Source organism: Psammomys obesus, unplaced genomic scaffold (assembly GCF_907164565.1).
Source record: "Psammomys obesus unplaced genomic scaffold, mPsaObe1.curated_primary_1811, whole genome shotgun sequence".
Classification (NCBI taxonomy): Eukaryota; Metazoa; Chordata; class Mammalia; order Rodentia; family Muridae; genus Psammomys; species Psammomys obesus.
Genome location: NW_026596256.1, coordinates 1,649,181 through 1,671,493, shown reverse-complemented (window position 1 = coordinate 1,671,493; position 22,313 = coordinate 1,649,181). Strand labels below are relative to the sequence as shown.

The 22,313-nt window shown below is 41.0% G+C and overlaps 1 protein-coding gene across 4 annotated transcripts in view; it reads left to right on the top strand.

Annotated features, from left to right (window-relative positions):
- Elf2 (E74 like ETS transcription factor 2) overlaps positions 1–22,313 on the top strand; it is an 81,101-nt gene that overhangs the window by 30,229 nt on the left and 28,559 nt on the right. For 3 of the 4 annotated variants that reach the window (XM_055596778.1, XM_055596777.1, XM_055596776.1), the window contains one exon: positions 1,771–1,936. In XM_055596778.1, the coding sequence (XP_055452753.1) occupies positions 1,771–1,936 (166 nt within the window). Of the gene's footprint in view, positions 1–1,770; positions 1,937–8,686; positions 8,784–22,313 lie in introns of those variants that run through there. The other variant, XM_055596781.1, reaches the window with a different exon arrangement.

The window sequence follows — 22,313 nt, the reverse complement described above, 5'->3', positions numbered from 1 at the left end:
CATATCAGTCATCAGGGCAAAGTGGAATGAGTACGTATACCAAGGCAAGGCAAAGATGGATACAATCGGAACTAGGCATTCCTTGGCATTGTGTCCTCAGGAAGAATGCCGTTGTTTATACTGGTTCATAATGTTGTCACATACAGTCCCTTCAGGCTTTATATAGTTACCTCTTCAGTCATTGACAGTAGTGTCCTGTGGGGAGGTGGACTATCATGGTGGAAAGGTTTGATAGAGCAGAGCTGTTTGTCTTTTGGTGGCCAGGAAGCAGAGGCATTTCAGATAGGAGACGGGGACCAAGAGGTAATTACTACTCAAGGTTGTGCGTCCAGTGACTCTTTTTCTGATTAGGCCCTACCTCCCCAGTTTCACTATTGTTCTGTAGTCAAAGTTTGAACCTACCAATGGGTTAAGTCATTTAATGTGCTAGAGCCTTCATGGTCAAACTGTTTCTGGAAACACCCTCACAGAGACAGCTAGGGATGAGCTTTTTAATAATAGTCTTTACATGTCCCTCACTCCAGTCAAGCTGACAATCAAGATTAATTACACACGTTGATGCAATCCTGACCTGTTGGCTTTTAAGTGCACATGACACAGCTGTTAGTTTTCCTAGTTGTGGGGTAGCTGACATCCTGGAGATTGTCTTAGCCTTCTGGGAAATTCCTGTTGTCATCCTCTTGTGTTAGGTTGCCTCTGCCTTGTACCTTAAACTCTTTCTTTAAAACTTAAAAAAAAAATTATCTATGTAATACATATATTTTGATGTATGAGTGCTCGGCCTGTGTGTACACCTGAATGCCAGACGAAGGCATCAGATCTTCTTATGAGCAGCCATGTGGGTGCCGGTAATTAAACTAAATTCCAGGACCTCTGGAAGAGCATCAAGCATTCTTAGCCACTGAGCCAGCTCACCATACTCTTTAAGTTTATGTATTTGCTTTTTTAATTTTTATTTTTGGAGACAGAGTTTCTCTGTGTAGCCCTGGCTGTCTTGGAATTTGCTCTGTAGACCAAGCTGGCCTCCAACTCACAGAGATCCGCCTGCCTCTGCCTCCCTGAGCTGTAGGACTAAAGTCATGCGCCGCCGCCACCACCTGGCGAAGTGTTTGCTTTTTGTTGTTTGTTTTTTTTAATGGCCCAAGGCTGTGAGTTTGATCCCGGAGCTATAATAGAAGAAAAGAAAAGCTTCTTGTGTGAAACATTTTATACTTTGATTGACTCAAGGTGCTTTTCCCAGCTTCAGTGGATGCTCTTTGGTTTAACTCTTCCTTTTTAAAAGTGTCTGGTGCTGTCTGTGCTTCTCCACTGTCCAGTGTGCTGCTTCTCCAACTCTTCACTTACTTGCTGTTAGACTGTGGTCTGGCTTTTTTGGGTCCACCAGCCCATACGATATCCGTTCACATACCCGTCATTCTTCTGAGGGTTTGTTGCTCTTAGCTCTTTTTGATTGTTGCACTGTCTTCCTTTCTGTAAGACATAAAACAAAGTCTCTACCTTTGTTTAGTGATCTTTCACAAAAAAGTGAAGTATATGCATGCTTTGAATTTACCTCATAACCCACAAGCCCTGATTACTTTATTTGTCTCTTAAGACGTGAAAGATTATCACAGCTAGCCATTCTGTTTCTTTGTTTTCTACATCCTTGTATACAGCATGTGAATATCCCTGTGTGGACTGAATGAGATTCTGTGAACCCAGTGATGATTCAAAACGAAATCCAGAGCTTTCGAACAAAAACTTGATTGTTGTTTGAATTTGCTTTTGTAGGGAGGCGACAAGGTCCCTGAGTATCCTGCAGTGATTGTGGAGCCAGTGCCCAGTGCAAGGTTAGAGCAGGGCTACGCTGCCCAGGTTCTGGTGTATGACGATGAGACCTACATGATGCAGGATGTGGCGGAAGAGCAAGAAGTTGAGACGGAGAACTCGGAAACAGGTAGACACATCAAAGAGTGTTTGTTACCTGTAACTCCAATATTTAACAACCAAAAATTGTCTCTATTTGTTTCCTGTGTAAAGGTGCATGTATGTCTGCACCATGTGTGTGCGGTGCCCACAGCAGCTAAAAGAGGGCATCAGATCCTCCCCTGGAACGGGACTTGCAGATTGTTTTGAGCCACCATGTGGGTGCTGGGAACCCAGCCAAGGTCCTCTGGAAGAGCAGCCAGTGCTCTTAACTGCTGAGCCGTCTCTCCAGCCCCATAACTCATTTTGTAAACTTCAGTATTACTCTTGTTGGAGACTCTTATACTGAAGAACCTGTTTTAAAATACCATTTAGCATAGGTTGGATATTGGTACAAAATCTTTGTTTAAGAGCGTTTATATAAATATAATACTGTCCTATATAATAATTCTTTGCTATATTTCAGCCTTAGCAGTAGTTTTATTTTTTTCTGAAACTACACATACTCACTAGTTATTACTTACTTATAAAATCAGTAGGTTAATCAGAGTGATCTTTTTTAATTAGAAAAGTAAGAGTGGTATTCTCCTTCTGTAACTGACTATACTCTTTGAATCAGCTGCTGGAGCAGCATTTTTTTTCCTTTCAAGTTGAAGTATCTTTGCTGTCAGAGCCCTCTTCCTTTTCTGTCTTCTTAGATATCCTGGTAGTTCCATCAGTTTGTATTTCATTAGCTATGTGCGTATTTGGGGATTAGTGTGTGTAAATCTTAGAGAAATCATTTTGTTTTTGCTATGACCATGAAGAAAATTTTCCCTAAATCATTTTAGTGACTTGCATAGTAATAAAAAAAAAAAAATCATACTTTGTTACTGTTTTGAAAAAAATTCTTATTATTGGTTTGCAATCCTAGTGAAATTTCTTTTCTTTTTACGTGTGTGTGGTGTGTGTGTGTGAGTGAGTGAGTGTAGGTCAGAGGACAAACTGCGGAAATCAGTTCTTTCTATTATGTGAGTCTCTGAAGGAACTCAGTTTTTTGTTCATTAGCGCTTTCGCATGTTGAGACATTTCACTGGCTGGAAGTTACTAAATATTTAGATGTATTTCTGCAATGTAGCAAGTTCTCCCAACTAAGTTTTGAGTGTCTGATGTCTTTGGGTTCCGTAGGGCCCAGTGGTGCTCTCTAAGTAGTGATAGTTCTAGTCTCAAGTTGTGCTCCGATTTCATTCTTTTGTTGAACTTAGATAGAGATTGGTTGCCTTGTTATTCCAAGCAATGATGGAGTGCCAGCAAAACTCGGGTGAAGGGCAGACTGGTCCATCTGATGATGTTTGGGAGCCAAGCGCTTCCTAAAGACTTGAGGCTGCAGTCTGCAGTGGTGCCTTGCTCTAGGAGATGACACATTGCTTTTTCAGAGTTTTCCAGGCTGAAGGTGGAAGTGTAGACTCAGGGAAGACTTTCTTCCTTAAATTGTTATTATCGCTATTCATTCATTCATTCATTCATTCATTCATTCATTCATTCATTTATATTTATTTATTTATTTGCTTACTTATTTATTTATTTAATGTATAGGGTGTTTTGCCTGCATGTATGTTTGTGTACCACACGTGTGACTGGTGCCTGCATAGCACTGTGTGCTCTGAAACTGATGGATGTCCACATTACAGATAGTTGTGAGCTGCTATGCAAGTGTTGGGACTTGAACTTGGGTCTTCTGGAAGAGCAGGCAGCACATTAAGTCATATGTCTAGATCTGAGTTTTCCTCAAATGTTTGATTTTGGCATAAAGTTCAAAACCTAGAAAATGAAAGAGCAGTGCAGGATTTGCATAAGGAGGTACATTAGGGTATTTACTGTATTACAAGAAATATTATTGTATAATTGATGATAAATTCATTAAATTAATTCATTTAAAAATAATTTTGAGCCAGGTATGGTGGCACACATGTGTAATCCCAGTGGGGAGGTAAGTCCAGGACAGCCAAGGCTATAGAGAGAAATCTTGTCTTGAAAAACCCCCCAAAAAAAGGGGGTGGGGGTGGGGGAATGTAATCCAGTTAAGGACTTGTGAGGGCGATGATTCCATTTCCAGGACAGATGTTAGTGATTGTGATGTTGAGGAGGGATTGGAGCTGGCGTGCTGTTTTGGTGTAATCAGACTATCTCAGAGGCCGAGACTCCAAGGTTGTGGATTTACGGTCAGCCTGGGCCTACTGTGAGCCTGCATGGAGAAAAACCAGTTGCTTTTGTAATTATTTTGACAAGTTGTTTCTTAATGTTTAATACTATTTTATTTTGAGGGTTTCTGGCACCTTGACAGGCCTTGAACTTGCTGTAACCTTGCTGCCTCTGTCTCAGTTTTTCTTTGGTGAATTGAGGGTATTAAGAATACGGAATAAGGGCTGGTGAGGTGCCTCAGTGGCTATTGGGACTTGTCTCGAAAGCTTGGCATCCTGTTTGACCCCCAGGACCTGTGTTGCGTTGCAAGGAAAGAACTATAGCTCCACATAGTTGTTCTCTGGCCTGCAGATATGCACCATGGCCCGTGGGCACATGCCCACACGCATCATGAACACATACAGTTAAAAACACATATGGAATAAGATTTCCTTGTAAAATTTTTAAAGAAATATTTCTTGGAATTCTTTTAAACTATAAACTATAATCTCCCCCCCCCCCCCGAGTGTGTGTGTGTGTGTGTGTGTGTGTGTGTGTGTGTGTGTTGGTTTTTTGAGACAGAGTGTCTGTGTAGCCTTGGCTGTTGTGTAACTCAGTGTGTAGACCACCTGGCCTCTGGCCACAGAGATCGGACTACCTCTGCCTCCCGAGTGTGGGGATTACAGGCGTGCGCCACTACACCTGGCTTGTAACTCATGTTTTATCAGGCTAAAATAATAGTTAATTTAGCTTGTTCTATCTTGTGGTCACATTGATGGTTTTTTCTTTTATTCTTTTATACCCACATGTGTCCGTGACAGAAACACTATCCTCATTGTTAAGCAGGTAGGAGTGCTCGTTTCCTAGCCCTTGGTTACCTTGTATGTAAGAGCACTCTCATTTTGATAGTAATTATGGCCTATTTTGCTTATCTTTCTTTTAGAAGTCTCCATTTTTCTCTCAGAGCTTAGGGGCGATACTAATGTCCTCTTAGATGTTGTAGGAAAAACTGAGTACTGTAAAACTTAAAAGAGGTGTATTCATCTAATCCGGTAATAGGTGGCTGTGAGGATGCTAAAGATTAGTAATATAAAGAGCCTTTAGGAACAGCAGTAGGCTGTGGAGGGTAAGTTTGTCTGGGGTGGGGTGGAGGGGCTCGAAATAACGCACAGAGCTGCACATTTCCCAAGCACTGGGTCTGCTGACAGGCGGATGTGATGAGAGGGAGGTGTTATTGGATTCTCTACAGAGATTTGACAATATGGTTTTTAATGTTCACCTTAAAATATATAGATATGAAGTAAGTCTTACTGAATGAAATGAGTTAGAAATTAAGCAGATGAAGCACCTGCAAGCCTTAGAGGCTCTGAGGGAGGAAGTGCTACCATGGGCCTCGCACCCCTGGGTGTAGGGTGGATTTTGAATACCGGCTGGGATGTGGCCTAGTGGTAAAGTGCTTGCCTGGCATGCAGAAGGCCCTGTGTTCAATCTCAAGTACCATATGTAAAAAGACAAACAGATAAAATTTAAAGATAAATCGTGTGGGCAAGAGGCAGGAAGGCGGGCTGTTGTGACTTGAAGGGTGACTTGAGAAAGCAGTAGTTGTAGGAGCAGAGGGCTACCTAACCATCATCCATGTCAAATCTAAGCTGACGTTACAGACAAAGGAGGAGGAGGATAGTTCTCCAGCGCTCTACAACAAAGCTGTTTCTAGTCTTGGATCTGGGGCTCATGGAAGGACTGACTATTCCACTACTCAAATGTGAAGGAGTTGTCCTTGAAAAGGAATCATTTTGGGAAAACCTGGGACCTTGGTCAAAGGATGTGCCTGATTGGATGGTAGCACCATAGTGAAGGAGCCAGGGACTAGGTGCCCTAGTCTTAATTTCCCCCTTCCCTAGCCTTCTGCCCAGCCTCTCCATTGAGCAAGGCCAATCTGAAGCTGTGTGAGCCCTCGATGCAGCCACTGTCTTGGGATGGAGAGTAGGGTGGAAAGAGCTGTGGGCAGATGGAAACTGCCTAGTGTAACTGCAGTCCAGTGACTACAGGGTAGAGACAGATGTGGGACTCATCCTCACTGAAGTCGTGGAAATCAGTTATACCTTCTAGGGAAAAAGTGTTGCAGAATGTCCCTATGGGGGTTGATATTACAGGTTGTATACATTCTGCATAAGAAAATGACAAGAGAATTAAACAGTTTAAAAAATGCTTATATTTTGAAAAACATGAAGAATTATAAAAGCAAATATGAGAGAGCATCCTGGGTGATAAAAGTTTAACTTTTTATTTTTTAGCCTTTTAAGTGTCTTTCTTTGGCAGGAGAGAGGACTGTCTTCTCTTGGCTAGTTCTGCTTTCATTTGTTCTCTGTATCACTCATGTGGCAATATTTAAACTTTTCAGAGTGTTTAAGAATTTAAGCCAGGCGGTGGTGGCGCACGCCTTTAATCCCAGCGCTTGGGGGCAGAAACAGGTGGATCTCTGTAGTTTGAGGCCACCTGGTCTACAAAGTGAGTCTAGGACAGCCACGGCTACACAACAAAGAAACCCTGTCTCAAACAAACAAACAAACAAACAAACAAACAAACAAACAAGACATTTAAGACTGTAAGGACTTCATGAAAGAAATACATAAATGAGCAAGTCTTCCCTTGACTTCATTATCAGTATGCCTCCACATTTGACAGGACTAAAGTGCATTCAGTCAGAACATTTAACTTTGATGATTACATCTGTTGTATTCTTTCATTTCCACATAGAAAAAGAAAAAAAAAAATCATACCTCATACCTCTGCAAGCATTTTTCCTTGCTATTCTTCCTTAGATCACTGCACTTATCAGTCAGCTCAGTATACTTGTCTGTCAGCCTACAGCTCACTGCACTTGTCAATCAGCTTACAGTTCTTTGTTTGCTAGATTTCAAAGGCCATTCTTCTGCCAAGCTCAGTGGCCCTCCAGTCATCTAGAAGTAGGTCCTCCTTCGTGATCTGGCCTTACCTGTGGAAAGTCTACTCTCCCAGCTCTTCCTTTCTGCCTTTCACAAGGACTTTTCAAAACATACTGAGCTTCCTCTCTCTTTTCCTCACCTGTACTTAACACCGTATGTTCTAGGCCCAGGTACCTGAGACTTTGTACAGTTATTATGACCGCTATGACTCACTCTTGACCTTCCATTATGCTATCCTGATTTAGTTATTTTCCTATGTTGTTGTATGTGCCCTTTTCCTTCGTAGAGAGCATAACAGTAACTTTGCAGTTGTGTGTGTATGTGTCTGTATTTTCTTTTGTGTTGAACCTGAGAAAGGTAGTGATGACTACAAACCAAACCAAAAGTTTTTGAAGTTAGTATTTTAGTTAATCAAGAACCATTTTATGGCCAGGTGTGGTAACACATGCCTGCAATCTCAGTACTTGGGAAGCTGAGGCAGGATGATGGTGATGGTGAGTGAGTGCAGCCTGGGCTACATGGATCCAGACCCAGTTTCAGACAAACAAATGAAGAAAAGAAAGAAAGGGAGAGGGAGAGATATATTAATATATAAGAGTTTATATGAAGTCTTTGGGATTTCTTTGTTGAATAACCTAACGCTACTCAGAATTATGAAAGTCACCCAAAAATACCTGAACATGGTCATATATAAAGTATTGTAGCAAATCTTTAGTGTCGTCATGTGTAGATGGGCGTATATATCATAGTTACAGTTGATTTTAATAATTTTTGACCATACCTGTTTGATTTTTTTTCTTTCACAATAAAAGCAATAGATGATCAATGGAAAATTTGAGCAGTAATGCAAAGAATAAACAGACTGAAAGTCACCACCCTTTGCTTTTGGCATTATCTATTACAAATTAATATCATATGTCTTATGCTGCCCAGGCCCTCAACCACAGGCTTGAGCAGACCGCCTGCCCCAGCCTCTCAGCTGGAGCTATCATGCTTAGCCAAGCACTGCTTCTGGAAGTTCTCATGTCCTGTTGTTGTAGTTGGTCGTCAGTCTTTTTAAAGTTCCTGCAGCTCTCCTCTGAGGAGTCGTGGCAGGACTTTTGCTGTGTATTGAGCCACTGAAGCATAACAAGTTATCCTTGTACTTAAGTACCAAGAAAACTTAAAAAATCTGTCTTCATGGGTTGGCATGATGGCTCAGTGGGTAAAAGTGCTTGCCACCACAAGCCTGATGACCCGAGTTTGATCCCTGGGACCGACTTAGAGTAAGAAGGTCAACCTCAGGGTTCCATAAACTTGTCCTGGCACATGCATACCTACATGCACACTTCACAAAAATATAACAAATAAAAATATTTAAAACTGTTTCAGTGAGCTACCAAAAACTGCATGTAAAGTTAGTTGAAAGTTAGAAGAATAAGAATTTTTATGTAATTTAATAAAAAAGAAATGGTTACTTTTTAATAAATGAAAGTTGAGGTTTATAAGCACAGTTTGAAAAAAAGTCAGATTTCTTTATTGAAGTATCAGAAGCTGGATTTCTGTCTTGAAGGCTCAGAACGAGTCTGACTGTATGATGAGCTGTGATAACTTCCATATTTTTATACCATCAGAAATCCTCCCTGTGGCACAAAAGGACTCTTTTAATTAGAAAATATTGTTGCCACAGGGAGGTAGAAGATCGACTTGAGGAAATTGGGGACCTGAAAAGGAGCCCCAGTCCTAGGATTACCTGAAGGTGAAACACATTGAGCCAGGAGGAACACAATGCTGGTAGGTTGGCTTTTAATTTATTAAGAATGTTTATGGTATTATATTTCATTACAGTTATTTCTACCTATATCATATTTTTGTTTAAAGAGTGACAAAGATTACTCCTTAAAAAGAAATGATAAAGTAGTATTTTTTTCACCTGAACAGTTTGCTACCCAAGTCGTTCCCTCACTTGCCCTGGTAACTACTCCTGTGGGTAAGTTCCAGGCCTGTGTGAGGCCTTGAAGCTGCACTCAAGACCTCTTCTCCTCTTCTTCTGTTGTTGCCTCTTCTAATACATTTTCTAAATCTTTTGTTTTCTTCAGTTGCCTGTTTTCTTGAGGTTGGCAAGACATGAACCTCAGAGTTAACTGAGTTTTCTTTCTGGAATTAACTGAATTATAATTGTACTGTGACTAAAATTATCTAGAGAACATTATTGATTGGAGAACAGTCTTGCTTTTTTTTTTTTTTTTTTTGAGACAGGGTTTCTCTGTGTAGCTTTGGCTGTCCTGGACTCTTTTTGTAGATCAGGCTGGATCAGCCTGTTTCTGCCTCCCAGAGTACTGGGATCACAGGCGTGTACTACCATGTCTGGTTCAGCTTTAATATTTTAATATGTATGTTTTATATAACCTGAGAGGCCATCAGTGGTTTAAAAATATTTTATGCCATGGAGGAAGAAGATGCTTCTAATTACATGCAGTAAGAGAGACCACTGATTATAAGACATCCCGATTTCAGAGATGCCTAAATGTGGAAAAACTGCATCTTAGAATTAGTGAAATCTGATACTTTATGAGTCCTTCCCATATCTCCAGTTTCCATTTACTTGGAATTAGACATTAAAATATCCAGTTTATGATGAATGGGGGTGAGCTGCAGTGCGGAGGTACTTGCGTGTGCTTAGTTAGCTTGTAGACTTCTTCACGGTCGTATAAGATAACATATTAAAATCCAAAACATTTGCTGCGAGCGATGGATCGCACCTGTAATTCTAGCACTTGTGAGGCTGAGGTAGGTTAGTTCAAGGCCACCATGAACTATGTAGTTAGACCTTCCCTTTCAAAAAACAAAACCACGCGGGCTGGAGAGATGCTCTGTGGTTAAGAGTGCTGCTTGTCTTGCAAAGGACCTGAGTTTGGTACCCAGCACCCATGTCCAGGTGCTATAACCACCTGCATCTGTAGCTCCCATTAACCCAAAGTCCTTGTCTGGCCTCTGGGTACCCAGAACAAGTGTGTGTACACATACAGACACACATAAGGTAAAAAATGGCCCAAAGCAAGTAATTGTTCTGCCGACTGATAAGCAGAAATAAAAATGAATTATTTTAAGTACTATTTATATAAACATCTGTTTGTTTGTTTGTTTATTTGGTTGTTTGTTTGGTTTTGATTTTCTTTTTTTTTTTTGAGACAAGATTTCTCTGTGTAGCTTTGGTGGTGCTGGAACTTGCTCTGTAGACCGGGCTGACCTCAAACTCAAGAGATCAGCCTGCCTCTGCTTCCTGAGTGCTCAATGAAAGGTGTAGAGTACCACTGCCTGGCTTACGATGGAATTAAAAAAAAAAGTAACACGAAATATTTAAAACAGACAAAATTACCATCAAGTGCCCGCGAAGCTGTTCTGGGAATGAGGAAACCTGGGCAGGGTTGTGAGGTGCCCACCCAACCTGGCACACTCTTAGGCTTCTCTTGTTTCATGGTTCTCAGAGTAGCCGTGCGTGGAGTCTCTGCACGTGAGAGCCTATGTGACCATTTGGTTTCCAAGAAGAAATGAGCTTTTAGTTCAACAGCAGTTTCTTCCAAGGATGGACAAAGAGTGATTTATCACAATAACTGTATATGCAGCAGCTTGAAGTAACGGATTAGGTGTGTGCTGAGCCACATGCATGCTTATGAAGAACAGTGCTTGCTAAGAAAGATAGGAAACTGAGTGAGACACTTGGGTAATGTAAAAGTGGTACATTTACCAGCCCACTTCTCATTTTCTGTAGGGATTTAGATATTTGTGCCTTGAAGCAGAGCAGTACCAAAATGAACAGACAATTGTGACATCTTGTTTAAAATAATAACTCCATACTCTAGAAGTGTGACTTAGCATGACTGCATGTGTATTCATTCTTTCTTCCAATTAGAACACTGTTCTATGGAAATGAAGAGTCCGTTATCTTAGCATTCAGGCTTAACTGCATATTGGCTTTCTTTTCTGGATTATACAGATGTCTTTGGTATTTGCCTTACATGTGGCTGCCTTTGCTCATAACAGACACTGAACTATATGTGTAGCATGAGCCTGTCATACTGTTTAGGGAAAAGGTTAGGACTTAAGTATGTTCTTTGTTATTGGTTAGAAGCTTCATTTTCTTTGACACCTGAAGGATTAGTTTTATGACAGATTTGGTGTCACTTGGGGTGTTTTGAGGTTTTAAAAGACTCCGAACATTCTGAGTCTCTGTCATGTGGTTCTGTCTCAGGATGTGAGTGCTCAGCTGTTGTTCTACCAGCATGCCTGTCTGCCACCATGTTCCCCACCATGATAGTCAGGAGCTCTAACCCTCTGAAACTGTACACACCAGATAATTATTTTTTTAAATAAATACTTTGCCTTGGTCACAGTGTCTTATCGAGGTAATAGAAAAGTAACTAAGGTGCTCCCCTTAAGAGCTGTTAGCTTTTGCATGCATGCATCAATGCCCACAGATGTTCCTCATTATGCTTTTGTTTGTTTGTTTGTCGTTTGTTTTGAGACAGGGTTCTCTGTAGCTCTGGCTGTCCTGGACTCACTTTTTAGATCAGGCTGTCCTCAAACTCACAGAGACTCTCCCACCTCTGCCTCCTGAGTGCTGGAATTACAGGTGTGTGCCACCATGCCTGGCTTGGTCTGTGATTTGACTTGATAGTTTTCATTTTCATAAATCTTCAGGTGATACTAATGCTGTTGGTCACAGGAAATTCTTTGATAATCTCTCTTGACTGCCAGGAACAGATAAAGGAAAAGTGAGCTGCTGTTACCCCAAAATCCAATGATCACTGTACTTTTTTACGCTGATATAATTACTACAGTAGTAATGCAGGGATAAAAAATGTTAAAATTCTTTTATGTGCTTAAAATACATTATTAACTTTAATTTTTAAATAAGGGCTGTTGAGATGGCTTAATGACTAAAGGTGCTTGATCTCACTCTTGAAGATGTGAGTTTGGTCTCTAGAACTCACATGGTGGAAGGAAGGAACTGTACCTGAACACTGTCTTCTGACCTCCACACTCAGACTGTGTCATAGGCACCCTTCCAATGTACAGTAAAGACGTAAAGTAATAATAAAGATTCGTTGATCACCTACTATATGTCAGGTACTGTTTAAGGCCTGGGCTTCAGTGACAGACAAGATAAGCAGTTTCTGCTTTTTGGGAATTAATGTAAAGAACATGTAAGTTCATCATACTTCAAAGCCTCATGTCATGTATCAGATTATATAACAAATGAAAGTCCTCTTTAGATAATACTTAGAAACAGACTGAAGAAAATTGGTGGATCATTCCTCTCAAGATATGGAGGCACAGATGTCCTTGCTGGGTCCCCTTACAGCTGAGATGCTGGCAGTTTTAATGTAAGCCACATTTAAATTTCATCATCAAAACATGGCGATGCAAGCCTTTAATACCAGTATTTGGGAGATGGACACAGGTGGGGCTCCATGAGTTTGAGGCTAGCCAGGTCTACAAATGAAGTTCCAGGACAGCTAGAGCTACATAAAATAAAATAATAAAATAAAATAATTAAAATTTCATCATTGAGGATAGGGTTGACAAGCAATTGCTTTAGAGGCAGATGAGCTGGCAAGTCAAATGGGATAAGCGAATGTTCTAAATATTGTCATTTGTGTATGTGTATGTGTGTGCGTGTGCGTATGTATGTGTGTGATGGAGGGGATATAGCTCCCTACCTTTCTCCTTTCTCTATCTCCCTTTTCTCCCTTTAAACTCTTTCAGGTGAGTTCTATTGCACATAAGGATGAAATTCAATAGATTATTATTTCTTCTTTGCAGTGCTGGGAATTAAACTCAGGCCCTTACAAATGCAATGCAAGTATTTTACAGCTGAGCCATCCTTGATTTGTTTTTGTTTTTGGCAGGTTCCTTCCTGCCTTGGCTTCTACCTCCCAAGTGCTGGGATTGTAGACTATGTGTTAACTATGGCTGGCATTACTTTGGGAGGAGCTCCTTTCATATGTTTAGAAGTAGTAAGGGCAAACAGAACAAAAATAAAAACAAACAAACAAAAAACCCAACAAAAACAAAAACCTCTCAAAAATACCAAGTTTCATTATTATATTGCCAGGAGAATAGTTCTTAGGGTTTTATATATTAACATACTCTACACTCAGAAACACCATAACTTTTCTGGGTGTAGAAGCAGGCATTTAAACTCAGAGTTAGTAGGCTCACAAGCATATCCTCAAGCATTGCAGTGTGATGAACTTGTAATATCCTGTTTCTTCTCCACACACACAAACACACATACTGACTTTTAACTGCTTCTGTTAATCCAAATTCTGTTGGGTGTTGGGCTAGGGAGATGGCACAGTGCTTAAGATCCTTGGCTGTTCTTCCAGCAGATCCAGGTTTGATTCAGCACTTGTATGGTGACTCAAACATCTTAACTCTAGTTCCAGGGCATCCAATGTCTTCCTCTGATTGTCATATGCACTACTTGAAAAGTGGTGTACAGGAAGTCATACATGCAGGCAAAATACTTCCACTCATGGGAAATATATATATTAAAAAAGCAAGATTTTAAGAAGTTCTGTTAGGTTTCAACATATGCTAGTTTCTTTTTAAAAGTATTTATTTTTATTTTACATATTGAATGTAAGCCACAGATGTGCAGGTTACTTTAGAGGCCAGAAGAGGGCATTGGATCTCCTGGAGCTGGAGGTACAGATAGTGTGAGCTGCCTGATGTATGTGCGGAGAACCAAAGTGGGGTCCTTTGGAAGAACAGGAAATGCCCTTAATGGTCAAGCCATTTCTTCATCCCCAACATATGCTGTTTACTTTCTGGAACAGATTGCCTTCCATATTTCAGTTTCTCTTTTGACATTTTTATCATAGGCTAGCACCTACAGCCTTGAGATAAACTAGAAACTAGGATACCACATGAGGTAGTAAATACTTTCCAAAAATTTAAACCACAAGAAATGGTTTGAACTTTGGAAATGAGAATTCAGTGTAAATTTGGTGAACTGGCTTGGCTCATTTTGTGCTGAGGAGGAAGGAAAGTGTGGAGATGGTAAATGAGAGTGGGGAGTGAGAGGTGTGTGTGGTGGCCTCTACAAGTTTCTGTTAGTTAGCCAAACTCATTCAGAGTCTGGCTGTGGTTTGGTGCCATCTGGTGGTGCTTATGTTGACAAGCGTAGCAGATGGGAAACAATGACAGCATTTTGCTTTTCTTTGAGATAGGGTCTCATGTAGCTTAGGCTTGCCTCAGACTCTCATTGTAGTAGAGAATTATTTAAACTCCTCACCCTGCCTACCTTTCACTTCTCATGTGTGGATGACAGGCATGAGCTGCTTTGTTCAGCTCTTGGATGCATTGGTTCTAGGGCCCTTCCTCTTCCTCAGTACCCATATCCATGAGGGAAGCTGTAATCCCAGTACTTGAGAGGCTGAGGTAAAAGGATTGTGAGTTCAAGACCAGCCTGGGCTACGTAGTGAAATCTTGTCTTAAAAACAAACCTCATTGCCACTCAAGTTCCATATACAAAATGGCATGTTTCTGAATAGCCCTTGTGCACTCTTCATACCTTACACGACGTCATTCTAATACCTATTAGATAGTTGTTAGACAGGAAAAAGGCTCTCTATGGTCAATACCAATGCAACCCCCCTCAAAGACTGTCAGTTCATAGGTGATTGAATCCAAAGATGTGGAACTCATTGGATTCATTGACTTAGCGAGTTCATGTATTCATGAAGTTGTACCCAGCTGTATTATGTTTGCATTTATTTGATTGAATTTTCATGATGTGCTCCATAAAGTCCCAGTAGACCATTTTCTTAGTTCTTGAGAAGACACCATGAACCAGAACAGAGCTCTAGGAATTTTGTGGTTTATTTAGAGACTGACAGTCTGTGCAGTTGCAGTTCCGCTACTTCAGCAGCTATTGTAGGTGTGGTTAGAGAGGCTGGAAGGGATTAAGTCATGCAGCGAGAGTGAAGCAGAAGTTGTAGCTTTGACTCCACGTGTGGTCGCACATGCCTGTGGTCCTCCCATCAGGAAGTTGAGGTAAGATGAGCATGAGTTTGACCCAGTGTGGTCTACAGTGAAATTCACTTCTCTAAACAAACAAAACCCAAGAAACAGCTTGTAAAGTGCTAAATTGGGGGTTAGACTCTGGAATAAATTAAACTTATCTAACTTAACAAATGGGGAAAATGATGGGTATCAAAAATCATAAATCAGAATAATAGAAGTCTAAAATGTGTCAAATTATATCACAGTCATTCACTGTAGTCTTTCCTTCTTTCTTTCTTTCTTTCTTTCTTTCTTTCTTTCTTTCTTTCTTTCTTTCTTTCTTTCTTTCTTTCTTTTTTCTTTTCTTTTCTTTCTTTCTTTTTTTCTTTTCTTTTCTTTTCTTTTCTTCTTTTCTTTTTCTTTTCTTTTCTTTTCTTTTCTTTTCTTTCTTTTCTTTTCTTTTCTTTCTTCGAGACAGGGTTTCTCTGTGTGCTGGCTGTCCAGGAACTCACTAGACCAGGGTGGCCTAGAACTCAGATCCACCTGCCTCTGCTGGGATTCAAGGCGTGCGCCACTACTGCTTGGCTACATCTACTGTTTATAATAGACGAACTAGTAGAAACAGGTGACAAATAACAGATAAAAAAAAAAATAAAATCTATAAAATGGATAAACATTTCACCAGAAAAACAATAACTGAAGGAAATGTCAGTAATAAGAGTTTAGGGTGAGTATCTTTAATTAGGACAATGGGGGCTTTAAGATTCGGGAGAAGTAGTTCTGAACCATTAACTTATGAGCATCTGTCAAAACAGCTGTGAAGCAGAAAAAGCAAAACCAAGGTGTAAAGCAGGTTTCCATGATTAAACAATAGTACTTTGGGTGCCTGGAGAGCTGATCCAGTGGTTAGGATTACTTACCTGCTTTTGCAGAGGATCCAAGCTCAGTTTTCAGCATGGTTCCACATCAGGTGGCTCATAGCTGCCTGTAACCCCTGTTCTAGGGAATCTGACACCTTCTCGCCTTGGCAGAAACCTACATGCATACAGCATATGCTCGCACAGACTTGTGCGTTTAAAAAAGAGTATGTCCAGATGGTGTCAGCACACGCCTTTATCCCAGCTCTCGGACTCAGGAGGCAGGGCCTAGGGGAATCTCTGAGCTCTAGGACAGTGAGGGTAACAAAGGTCCTGTCTCAAAGAAAGAAAGAAAAAGAAAAAATATTTAAAAGATAAGTGGAGAGATGCTCACTGGTACTGGTACTGTAAAGGTACTTGCCACCAGGCCTGGCAGCCTGGGTTTGAGTCAGAGGACCCTCATGGGGGAGGGAGAGAACCCCGGCGAGTTGACTGCTGCCTCCACAAGTGTACATGTGTAAGTACAAACACACAATAAAATATCTATAATAATAACAATCCTTAAAATAGAACCTACTGGAAAATACAGTAGCTTTAAAGATATTTTGTAGTGCTGGGAAGAAGGTTCAGTACTTAAAAACACTCCATGTTCTTGCAGAAGACCAAGGTTCAGTTAGCAGCACCCAGATGGAGACTCACAACCATCCATAACTCCAGTCCCAGGGCAAGCCTGGATACTCACTTCTGACCTCAGCAGGACCCAGGCACATACATGGCACACAAACATACATGCAGTCAAAACATACATACATATAAAAATAAAACAAATCTGAAAAGCTATTTCCTTGGAAATAAAAATGGTTAATATAATGAGCTATGTTTATACCTAGATGCCAATAAAGGACTAAACCAAGACTAAAACCAAATAAAATAGCCAATAGTAACCAAGCACAGTTTTGTTTTTTTTTTTTTTCTTTTGCTTGTTCTCTTTGAGATGGGATCCCATGTAGGTTATGCCAAAAAGCCTCAGGCTTTTTACGATATAGAGGCTGACCTGGAAGTCCTGACCTTCTCCACCTTCCACCTTTTAAGCGCTGGGATTACAATAAGCGAAGAGTAAAATATGGTTAATTGTGAAACCTTCAACCCAAATAAATATAAAAGCAACAACATCAAAATTAATGAAAGAGAAAATAAATCAGAAAAAAATGGATGAATTGCTAAAATTAAGGAAAAATAATCACGAGGAATAAAAGTATATGACAGAGTTTAAAAAAATCATAAAAGCACCCTTTTGGAGAGGGACTGTGGTTTCACTCTGATGCTAATTCAAGTTCATTTGTTTTTCCTCTAATAAACTTGTCTCCTTTCCTGTACCAAAAAGCATAGGTCAAAGCTGGGTGGTGGTGTTGGCGGCAGCGGTGGCGGCGCATCCCTTCAATGTCCACACAGGAGGTAGAGGCAGGTGTATCTCTTGAGTTGGAGGCCACGCTGGTCTACAGAGTCCCAAACAGCCAAGGCTACACAATAAAACCCTGTTTCAGAAAACCAAAAACCAAAACCAAACCAAAAACCAAAGAACCAACCAACCAAACAAACAAACAAGCAAAATGTAAGTCAAAAGAAAACTTTGAGTAAGCTTCTGCTATGGAATTTGAAAAATTTATATGACAGATAATGCTGAAAATATATGAAATTATGGGGGCAGGAGGAAAGGTTAACCATAACAAGTTGTATGAAAAAAAGCTGTTGCAAACTACTCTCTTGTAACTTAGTTTAAAATATTATTAAAGAAAAGACCGAAGATGTCCTGTGTGGCAGATAATGCTGTTCCTAGAGCCTTGGTTCACTAAATCAAAAACCCCTAATCAGGTAGATACCTCCGTGTGAGTTGTTGGCTGGCAGTCCTCAGAGTCCTTTAGAACAAAATTGGCTCTGGCCATTCCTCTTGACTGCCCTGAACTTAACTGCTGAAGATCTATACTGTGGTTACAAGATCTAGAAAGTAGTTGGAATGGAGTTAGAAACTTCCTGTCTGCTGGTTAGCTTTCCTAGTGCTAGACAGCTGCCATGCAGATTGCTGGGAGACAATAGTCAGTAGTCTTATACAGTTACAAATAGTGAGAACTTCCAAACCAACCTGCTAGGAAGGTGTCTCTGCTTGGATTTGAGGCTGGTGACACAGGAGGGAACCCATACATGGACCTTTAAACCTCCTCAAAAACACATGGCTGGGGAAGTGATAGGCCCCAGTGGGGATCTTGGTACTGTTCTTTAAGTTGATACAGGGCTAGAGTGCCTTATGAGTACCTAGGCGCACACCCATGGACAAATGCTGTGCTTACTCTTAATGACAGATGCTTCCCTTTGCCACAATAGTGGAGATCCACAGCTGCTCTAGGTGATGAGAATAAATCAAGGATGAGTGCGCAGTCCTCAACAAGACATTTCTGTCACCACGTCTAAGGCTGAGGAAGCCTCCAAGGTGGGAAGACTGTAAGCTGGAAAATAAGAAGGCCTGTGTGCAAAATGCCACCTTGGGCATGACGAAGCCACCGCTGTCTTGAACACAGAATGTATAGTTACCTGCCTTAGGAATTGCATGTGACTAGACCTGTCAACAGGCTGCTGTGGATGGGGGATGGGCTCATGGGTCCCAACCCCTGCTGCTGAACTACTGGATGCTGAAACATTCTAGCAGGGGGAGTCACATCTTTTAGCTGTGTACTTTTGGTGAGCCCACCAAACTCCAGTGGATAGTTCCAAACCTATGATCACACAGATAATTAAATTCATTGGTTCACAAAACAAAGCAAAGCATTAATGTGGGAAAGGGATTTCTAAGGAAAAAGGGAATAACAGGAGTGGAAAGGAAGAGTAATTAGAGTGCAATTTATTCATGTATGAAATATTGACAAGTAAGAAAACACCCGTTAGAAGTGTTTAAAATGAAATTAGGCTGTGAGATGGTAGGGCAGGTGAAGGCACTTCCTGTCAAGCTGTGTTCACTCCTGGAGACCCACACAGTGGGAGGGCAGAGCTGAGTCTCCTGGTTGTTCTCTGACCTCCACACATGTCCTGTGCCACGTACCTGCCTCTCCCCACGATAAAAATTTTAAATATAATAAAAAGAAAAACAAAATTTCTAGTGATACTCTTCCATGAACATAGCTTCATTTATTCCAAATAAAGACTGGCAAATGAAGTGTAAAAATACAATAAATTCGTAGTAGGATTGCAAGAGCAGTTATGATGTTAAAAAAACTGTTCATGATGAAATCACATGTGATTAGACTGAACGAAAAGTACCCATGTAACAATTTCAACAGCTCCAACACACATTTGTTAAAATGTGTTGTCTACTGAGGATAAAGACTTAATTGAAAGCTTGTAAGGGGTATTATTAAAAATGTACAGTAAACTGAGCATGGTGGCCCATGAACAGAATCTCAGGACTTGGGGAAGCAAGCCTCAAATTCAAGGAAACCTGGGCTATACAGCAAGGCTGCCTTAAAAAAAAAACAAGAACAGCAAAAAACAAAACAAAAACAACTTGGAGTAAGTATCATTTAGTGGGGAAGAAGGATGCCAGTAAGGTCTTTACACCATAGCGTTACCGAGGTCCTAGCAATGCAGTAACGTAAAGGGAGTTTGTTGCTGTGGAGCAACACCTTGACTGTGACCAAAAGCAACTTGTGTCGGAAAGGGCTTATTTCATCTCAAGTGCCAGGAAAGTCAGGATAAGTTCTCAAGCAGGGCAGGGACTGAAACAGAGGCCCTGGAGGAGTACTGCTTACTTACTGGCTTGCTTCCTGTAGGTTGCTTAGCTTTTTTTTTTTTTTGTAAAGATTCTATTTATTTTATGTAAATGAGTGCCCTATCTGCCTGTACACCTGCATGCCAGAAGAAGATAACTATCTCATCACAGATAGTTACGAGCCACCACGTGGTTGCTGGGAATTGAACTCAGGACCTCTGGAAGTGCTCTTAATAGCTGAGCCATCTCTCCAGCTCTAGCTTGTTTTCTTATACACCCCAGGATCACCTACCCATCACTACCTGTGATGGTCTGAGCCCTTCCACACAGCATTATCCACAGGACAACTGAGCTCTTCAACTGACCTGTGTGAAGTTGAGGATAAAACTAGGCAGCACAGGAGGAAACTCTTTAATGATGAGAAGAGAGTTAACAGGGCTAAGGTATGGCTTAGCTGTACAGTGCTTTCCCTGTATGCACAAAGCTCTGAGTTCAATTGCTAGTACCATGTAGACACATCAAAACCAGTGTCATGCTTTGGAAACGGATTACCATTTAAAATCTAAAAGAGTACTCATATATTCTTAAAAAAACCTCTCATACATTATATCCCTACTGTAGTTTTTCCTTCTCTCATACACTACATCCCAACTGCAGGTTCTGGTCCCTCCACAACTCCCGGTGGCCCCCCTCTACCCCAGATCCAATCCTCCTGTGTTCCTCTTCAAAAACAGAGTAGGCCTCCTACATATATCAACAGAACATGACATAAGAAATTACAGTAAGGCATAAATCCGCTCATAGCAAGGCTGGATGAGGCAACCCAGTAGGTGGGAACAGGTTCTAAGAGCAGGCAGAAGAATGAGAGACATCCCCCCACTCCCACTGTTAGGAGTTCCACGAGTACACCAAACCACACAACTGTAACATAGAGAGAGGACATGCTCAGACCAAAACAGGCTCCCTTGAGTGCTGCTTCAGTCTGTGAGCCTCTTATGAGCCCTGCTTTCTTGATTCTGCTGGCTGTGTTCTTGTAGTGCCCTTGACTTCTCTGGCTCCTACAATCCTTCCTCTCCCTCTTCAGTGGAGTTCCCTGGCTCCGCCTAGTGTTTGGCTGTGGGTCTCTGCATCTGCTCCATCAGCTGCTGGACGATGCCTCTCACGACAGTTGGGCTAGGCACTGATTTACTCATATCTCCTATTAAAGTTGTTATGAAGGTTCATCACACAAAAAGGAAAATTATCAGCATTACTGTATACAACAGCAATAATCATTAAGAAAATGAAATATAATCTCACAGTAAAATCCAAACCAAATAGAAGAATCTTTATTAAGTACCTACAAATAAATCTGACAGCATGACGTATGACCTGTTTACCACAGTAATGTCTCACTCATTGTAAACCTAAGTGGATCAGTTATTTATTCTTTTAATCTTTAATCCAAAAATACATACGAAAACTGAGCATAATAAATCTATTCTTCCTTCTCCAGCTAATGTAAAACCCAGTTTCCTTCTAGTAAAAAATCCGTGAGGATTTGCTTTTGGCAGAATTTCACAAGCTCTTTTTGAAATAAAGACCTTAATAGAGTCTAGGCCAGCAGTTCTCAGCCTGTGGGTTGTGATGCCTTTCACAAACCTCTATCTTCATGAAAATTTACATTATAATTACATTATGCAAAATTACAGTTATGAAGTAGCAACAAAAAGTTTTGTGGTTGGGGTCACCACAACAAAGAACTGTATTAAAGTGTTGTAGGAAGGTTGAGAATCACTGCTCTAGACAGTTCTGTGAAAGAAGAATGGGTCTGTATACTTGCCATGAGTCCACAAAGAATGGTTCTTGGGCAGGAGGAGGGGTGTGTACTTGTCATGCACAAGGCTCTGAATTTAACCCCCAGAAGGAAAGGAAGGAGAAAAGTATCTGAAGCTGTGGAAAATACAAAATTACAGGCATGTCGGGGTATATCGATAATCTCAGTACAACCAAGGCAAGTTCAAGGCTAGAGCTGTATAGAGAGTTCCTGTGTAAAAGAGAAGAGAGGGCCTGGAAAGGTGCCTCAGCAGGGACTGGAGAGATGGCTTAGTGGTTAAGAGCGCTAGCTGATCTTCTAGAGGACTTGGGTTCAATTCCCAGCACCCACATGGCAGTTCACACCTGTCTGTAACTTCTCTTCCAGCGGACCTGACAAAACACCAGTGCACATAAAAAAAAGTGGCTCAGCAGTTAAGGACACTGGCTGCTCTTCCAGAGGACCGTGGCCCCACTCACATGGTGGTTTCTAACTCCAGTTCTAGGGGATCCAACAGCCTCTTCTGGGGTCTATGGATATCAGGCATGAATGTGGTGTACAGAGTGACATCCAAGCAAATCACTCAAGCATAAAATTTAAAAACAATTATAGCTTTTTATTTTTAAGAAAAAAAAAATCAGGTGACAGGACTGCAGTATGAAGTGTTATCACAAGATGATCCATGGAACAAAATAGAGATCCTAGAAACAGACTCACAAAGATACATAACAGTCAAGTGCTTACAAACGAATGAGAGGCTGCTGTGGTGGCACACACCCTCAGTCCCAGCACTTGGAATGAAGAGGCAGGTGGATTTCTGAGTTCTAGGCCAGCCTAGTCTACAGAGCACGTTCTAGGACAGCCAGGGCTACACAGAGAAACCGTATCTTAAATACGGAACA